A 7,143-nucleotide genomic window follows, 5' to 3' on the forward strand; every position below is an offset into this window, starting at 1 on the left:
AAAACACATTATTTATCAGGATGTGGTATTTCAAAATGTTACAGATGAGAAATACATGTCAAAGGTAACACATTTGTTTAATTTCATTAGTTACAAGTGAACTGGTGGATTAGTCATGATTTTAGGTGTGTGTAATATTTCTACTAAGACATCTAATCCATGTCTCACTGATAATCAGGAATGGGTATGGCTATTGAGAGTTTCCAGGTAAGTCAGGGTCACCATCTCTGGGGACCCACTGGGCCCACTTGCCCCACTCCATAGACTTAACACAAGCTTTTAATTCATGCTGTGGTTTTAATGCACAGTGTGGTTCATGAGCACTGAGAAGCAAATGCCATCTCTCTTTGGGATGAAATTAAGGGACTGTCTTGACAGATAACCTGGAGAATACATCTATAGATAAAAATCCTGACCATATTAAGTAAGGGAGCACTGTTAGGGAATAAAGATTTTATGTCCAGTGGTCAACAAGGTTGGAAAGAGCTGGCAGTTTCAGAGAGAAGAAACCTCTCTTTAGTACTGTATTGTGGGTCAGAAAAGGCTAAGTAAAGAAACCAATCCCTGAAGACAGGTTAAATGTTTGAAGTGAACCTGCACAGTGAAGTAGTAACTCTAAATAACAAGCATTTGCAAAACCACCCTAACCCTAATTCTATTGTGTGAATATCAATCTGGTTTTGGCCTGATAATTATAGCTGTGTAGATCTAATAATTAGATGAGTGGTTCAGAGCCAACCCAATATGGTCACTCAATAGAATTTCTGGTTCGGACATCATAACCAAAAATGAAACAAAGAAAAAATTTCCTGGGTCATATGTCTAGGCTCCAAAGAGAAGGAGACGGCACATTGTTTTTCCTACAAGATAGGAAAAACAGATTCTGCTTCCTTATTGTTTTTCTTTCTCTTTGTCATGGCAACCTATGTTTTGAGGGAAAGGGATATACATGGAGTTTCAAAACTGGAAGAGGCCATCAACCTCCTTCATTTCTACAGACTTTAGAAGCCCAGTAATTTGCCCAAGATCCAATAGTAAATTAGTGTCCAGCCTGCTTTATTAATCAGTGGGAGATCTAGTGTGCCCCGCTCATAATTCCCACTTGTCACTATTTATAAGTACTTTCTAGAGTTCACATCTTTAATGCCAGAAGACTGGCCAAGAAGAGTAATTCTTAGTCTGCTCAGCCACAACAGCTGAAATCTTGCCAGTTTTTCCAGGCAACAGTTGGGTCACATCAGGTAGATTCTTGTGCAGAGATGATTAAGTTTCAGAGTCTGAAAAAACAACTCAAATCTACACCTTCCCCCTCATTCGTATGTCAAAATAGCTGTTCCTTGCATGATGTTCTGCTTGACTTTTCAGTTTCTAGGGACTCACATTCTCTTGGGTTGTATCAGGGAACATGAAGTGGAACTAAACCAACATGGGGCCAGTTTTATCTTGTGGTCACCAACCAAGTTAATAGCATTTGCCATTTGCTGAATCTTTAGTATGAAATGCCGTATGAAAGTAAGAAAACTCAATGTCAACATGGCTCAGGTGATATTTATTAAGCATTTTATACAATGTCATCACTGCACTTAGCATCCAGCAACTCTTCCAGAAAGTATACATTACTTGGATATCACCTGGGATTCAGACATGTCGGTAGCCTCTCTACCTTCTTGGAGGCAATGATTAGGTTAATGCTAGTCCCTCTCCAGAGCTGAACACTACCTGCAGGTTGGGTCAACTGTGTGTTTTGTCAGTGGTTGGAATGCATGCTCAAGAAACCAGCCCAAGTCCCCCTACCACTTATAAAACTGTTTGCTTATACTCTTCTGAGATTTGGTCCTGCTTATTTGGGGTTAGATGGGAGTTTTCAAGCAGTTCATAGTTGTCCTGCATGTTGGGGAGACTTTGCCTCATGTCTTGGGTAACCTTTTGGACCTGAATACCGGTGCTGTTCTTTGCAGAAATTCTCTGACCCCGGTATGCCTGAGCCTGACGTTTACAGATACCGAACTTGCTGAGCAAGATAAACACATCCCTCTGGAAGGCTTTGGTGAAAATGGCATAGAGGAATGGATTGGCACAGGAGTTAAGTGGGTAGAAAAGAACCAGCAAGATTTTGGAGTTGGTAACGGTGATGAGAGGCTTGTTCATAAGTGCTGACAGAGCATAGAATGAGATTGGGGCCATGCACATGAAGTCAGTGAAGATCAACACAGCCATCCTTTTGGCAATTTTGGTGTCTTTGTCCCCCGGGTTGTACTGGGGATTCCGGACTGTGATGTAGATCTTCACGTAACAGGAGCAGACGATGATAAAGGCAACTATGTTGAGCAACAGAACAAGGATAATATATGCCAGGGCAAGAGGAGTCTCGGTGTCCATGGGCAGGCAGATACTGACCTTAGCATAGCTGCTTATTCCCACCAAAGGGAGCAGGGCGAGCAAGAAGCAGCAAACCCAGCCCCCAACCATGATGGCGTAGGCGTGCCTGAGGCGGATCTTGCGGTCCAGGCGCATGGCGAAGGTGATGGCGTACCAGCGCTCCAGGGTGATGACTGTCAGTGTGTACACTGACAATTCGCTGGCAAAGACGGTGAAGAAACCAGCTGCGTTGCACCCAGGGCCTGTCTGCCAGTCGATGGCGTGGTTGTAGTACTCAGACTGCGTGTAGAGGTCCACGGAGGCTATGAGTAGCAGGTACATCCCCATGCAGAAATCTGCAAAGGCCAAGTTGCACATGAGAAAGCGTGGGACGGTCAGTTTGTAGTGGCTCGTGAGCAGGATGACCAGGACAAAGACATTGCCCAGGAGAGCCAGCAGACTAACAAACCACACCACGATTCTCAGGAATTTGTAGCCCATTATGTCTTCACAGGGGTTGAACTCATCCGACCTGGGGGTACACACCATGTCTTCACTGCCCCCACACACGGTGTAGTCATAATGGCTGTCAAAGGCCTGTAGGGTCTCTTCCTGGGGGTTTTTGAGCTCTTGGCCAAAACCAATGATCTCATCCTCTTGTTCTTCTAAGAAGACGTAATAATGAGAGTTGCTGTGGGTATCCTGGAACTCGGAGTTTTCCTTGTACCCAGTGCTGCCGTCACCCAGATCCTCTTCATATTCTTGGTCGAAGGGACCATTTAAAGCTTTCACAGATTTTCTCTGACGCAGGCTCCGAATACTGCTCTCATTACACATTAAAGACTCAAGGATTCTGCAAGGCAGTAGATATAAGTCACCACTTGCTGAAAACCCTCTAATAGTCCCCACAACACTTAGCAAAATATGCACACTACTTCGTATGATATACACGATTCTGTGAGATTCTACATGATATGGTCAGGCCTGTCTCTCCTATGTCATTTCCTATAACCCTCCCCTCTCCAAGTGTGATCCACTGACATTGGTCCTTATTTCTCGTCTGCAACCAGTTCAAGAACAGCAGTGACTTAAAAAAAAAAAAGGATGGATGCTAGAGCCAGTCTGCCTAGGTTAGGATCTGATTCTACTATTTACTGGCTGTTTCATCTTGGGTAGGTCTATGAACATTCGTTTATTCATTTGTAGAACGGGATAGGGAGAGTATCTATTTCATTTTGTATTGTTAAAGGATTAGATGAGTTTATCATTTTGAAGTTCTTATGACAGCACCTGGAACATTGTTAGTGCCATGTATATTTTGGTTACTATTATTATTTTTCCTCTTCAGAGCTTTAGAATTCCATGTTCCCTTTGCCTGAAAAACTCATGGCTGCCTCTACTCATTATTCAGTTTTAAACTCAGATTTTCTTTCCTCAGAAGAGGCTTCCTTTGTTTTCCTTAATACATTGCCTGAGCCTTGTGTTTATTTTCTTCACAGCACTATCTAACATCTTCTTATTTGTTTGCCTGTTTCTTTTCTGACTTCCCATTCTAGAACGTAAACAAAATGCAAGAAGGCTCTTGCTGTGGGTAGGACAGTGCCAGGCACATAACAGGTGCTCAATAAATATTTATTGAACAAATGCATAAATGGACACTATTGTGCAGACATGCTTATGGAAGTAAGATTTAGTGTTTCACTAGCTCTCCAGACTGATATCAAAAGGGATTCTTTTTTTTTTTTGGCCACGCCACGTGGCATGCAGGATCTTAGTTCCTCGACCAGGGATCGAACCAGTGCCCACTGCAGTGGAAGCACAGAGTCTTAACCCCTGGACCACCAGGGAATTCCCCAAATGGGATTCTTTAACTGGCTTTAGTTGCTGAGCAGATTCATCTATTGAGCTCTGCTTAAAATGCCTGGTGGACTGCCTATTCCAACCTGTTTGGAGGTTGACGAGAAATCTGGATCCTGCCCTCGGGGTCCACTTTAGCCTCCCACCCATCCCTGGTCCCTTTTCTGCTCAGGGCTGGCTGACACCGTCCCCATATCCCACTCCTAGTTTTCTGCAGCTGTTATGCCCACAGTAGCTTTCTTTGCACAGCTGTTCAACTTTCCTGTTTGCTTCTATCCCCACAGCTAGATCCCAACTTATTTACAACTGCTAGTCTGAGTGCAGGAAGTCAACCCGCAGATATTATATAGAAACCAAGAGGGAGTGAATAAGAGATAAATGAAGAACAGACACAAAAGGGGAAATGATGCAGAGTGAAACTGTAGGTGAAGACAAGATTCAGAGAGAGCATGGGAGAAAAAGAAGGCCATCCCTCTTTTGCAGCTTCACAAGCAGCCTGTTAATAAAATAATACATATTATGAGAACTTAAATTCCAGGTCATGGTGATAGGTGTTTTCTACTCAGTTTCTCATTTGCTCTTCTCAAAACCTCTGTAAATGGTAACATTACGGTCTCCCTTCACAAAGGCTCAGGAAGGTTAAGTGAGTAGAGTGGGATAACACAGTTAGGAAGTGGCAAAGCTGGGACACAAACCCAGGTGACTACAAAGCCCACACTGTAACCAGGGAGCTGTGACATTTGCAAGGCCTGAACTGACCAGGTAATCCAATTGCTTGTGTTGTTCCTAAGTTTGTCCTCATAGTTGTGGCACCTAATATGGGTTGGGTCTGGAGGCCAGAAGTCATGTCGTGTAACCTCTACAAGATTCTGCATGATCTGGTTATTCCTGCCTCTCCTACATCATCACCTAAAATCCTTCCCTCCCCTGCTGTGATCCAGCAACACAGGCCTTATTTCTTATCTGCAACCACTTTCGGTCTGCAGTTCACAGTGTCCCATGAACTTCATGTCTCTGACAGATGTTTCCAAATTCTTCTCCATCTGGTTTTCAAACCACAGAGCTTCTTCCTCAAACCCAGAAATTAATTAAACTTCCACCAAAGCCTTTTGTCACTTATTCCAGACACTGCCACTTACCCTCTGATTTTCTTCTGATTCTTAAAAGCACAACAGTGGCTCGGATAAGAAAGGTCAGCCCGTGTGAGATGAAGGAAACTCAAGGAAAGTGGAAGTTTCTTTAGAGTCCAAGTGTTTCTTGCTATCAATTCCTTCAGGTGTTCCAGGCCTTTGGATGGCAGGGCAGTAACACTGGTATGAGAGACATCCCTGGGAGGGAGAGAACAGTGATACAGAGAGATGGTGAGCCGCCAGGGCCTTCCAGTTCTTGGCGAGAAAGACAGACAGGCCTGAGATTAATGGGGAGATGACATGATGCTTTCTGCTGCAGAATATGCACTCTGAGTTATTACACACAGCCACTGGTCTAAGGACGGATATTATGCTTCTAAGTTGGTATGTTGCAAGGGACTTCCATTTTTATTGTTTAGAACTCCAGGATCTATCAGTACAAATAATACATAGTTCAGCAGACATTTTGTTTTACCCATTACAATAGACACAAACTCTTGGAATCAGAGATGGATGTCAATTTTACTCTGGAAAACTATATCATATAACTACTAAATGGCCTCAAGAGGCAAGAGAAATAAATTTGAACAGGCTCAGAGGGGCCTAAATTGCTCCCAGTCTCTGTGGGGGCTAGGGTTTTGGGATTGATAAAGTGTTCATCGATATGGATCAATACCAGTATCATGAAAGTCTTCTCCTAATGATGTGGAACTTGGGAGTCATAACCAATTACATGGTGACTTCATGACTCAGAACAATCTCGCCACAGATTCTTTAGAAGGCTCTAAATGTATTCCGGGAAAGAAAACTCCAGTATTTATATTAACAATTTGAAATGAGATTCAGATTGAGGTGGTGAGGCTGGGGACAGTGTAGACATTAGTGTCAGTTACTAAAGTAGAATTAATTCATGGCTTTTAGTGTGACATCTTCTGCTCTTTTCTCAGTCCCACAGAATCCAGGTTACATATCTTGCTCCATCATTTTTACTTGTGTTGAGTAACAGCCTGAGTAAGACCATAAATATTTAAACTAACATCTCTCTTATTTTATATTTTATCAATTGAATTAAATTGACCTTCATTAAATATTCCTTTCTTTACAATAATATTTTTAATGTTTCATGTAATTAGTAATGACTGATTAGCAAATGAATTCCAATATTTTCAACTTCTACTCCACATTATTGTAATTGGACTTAGCTGGGATTTACATTCTCAGGGTTCAAGGCTGCTAGAACTTGCAACTTGCTTTTTATAAACAGGAAGCTTGAGTATTAACCCCATTCACTGCCGAACTGTGATTATTGGGGGGAGGGTGTCATGTTCGCTATTTTGTTTTATATTTAATTTAAAAATTCCATATTTCAGCATTTCCCAAACTTGCCTGGGGGTAATAATTACCCTTGGTGCTTGTTACTATATGATCCCCAGGTGATTTTTAACATTAAGCAAGTACATTTGGAAAACTGGCCTAAATGAATAACTTTGTGGTTAGTGAGAGAGTTGAGGAATTAAGCCCAGCTGTGAGGTAAATGAGGCTGGACTTTGCTCTCCTGCCTCATCTTCCTTTGGATGCATCTTTCTCTTTCAGCCGTGTGTCTTCATGGTGTGGCCATCTTTATGCCTCCGGTTTTCTGGAGGCCACTTACGTGTCTCTTTTCTGTCGGTGAAACAAGAGAGCATCTCTTGGCTCCTTTTTTCTGCTTTGCTGTCTGTTGGATACACTGATTGATTGTGTATATTCATCTGAAAGAGTTTATCCTTCCAAGTAGTGCGTTTGTGTTTATGTGTATATA

General features: G+C 42.5%; 1 protein-coding gene across 2 annotated transcripts in view; it reads right to left on the bottom strand.

Annotated features, from left to right (window-relative positions):
• Positions 1–652: 652 nt before the first annotated feature.
• TSHR (thyroid stimulating hormone receptor) overlaps positions 653–7,143 on the bottom strand; it is a 161,869-nt gene continuing 155,378 nt past the window's right edge. Inside the window, exons 9-10 of one of the 2 annotated variants that reach the window (XM_024736320.1) lie at positions 5,355–5,543; positions 653–3,211 (exon numbers count right to left, since the gene is read on the bottom strand). In XM_024736320.1, coding sequence (XP_024592088.1) covers positions 1,798–3,211; positions 5,355–5,543 — 1,603 coding nt within the window. In that variant the 3' untranslated portion in view covers positions 653–1,797. The remainder of the gene's footprint in view (positions 3,212–5,354; positions 5,544–7,143) is intronic. The other variant, XM_024736321.1, reaches the window with a different exon arrangement.

This window comes from Neophocaena asiaeorientalis, unplaced genomic scaffold, assembly GCF_003031525.2.
Source record: "Neophocaena asiaeorientalis asiaeorientalis breed wild unplaced genomic scaffold, Neophocaena_asiaeorientalis_V1.1 scaffold152, whole genome shotgun sequence".
Classification (NCBI taxonomy): Eukaryota; Metazoa; Chordata; class Mammalia; order Artiodactyla; family Phocoenidae; genus Neophocaena; species Neophocaena asiaeorientalis.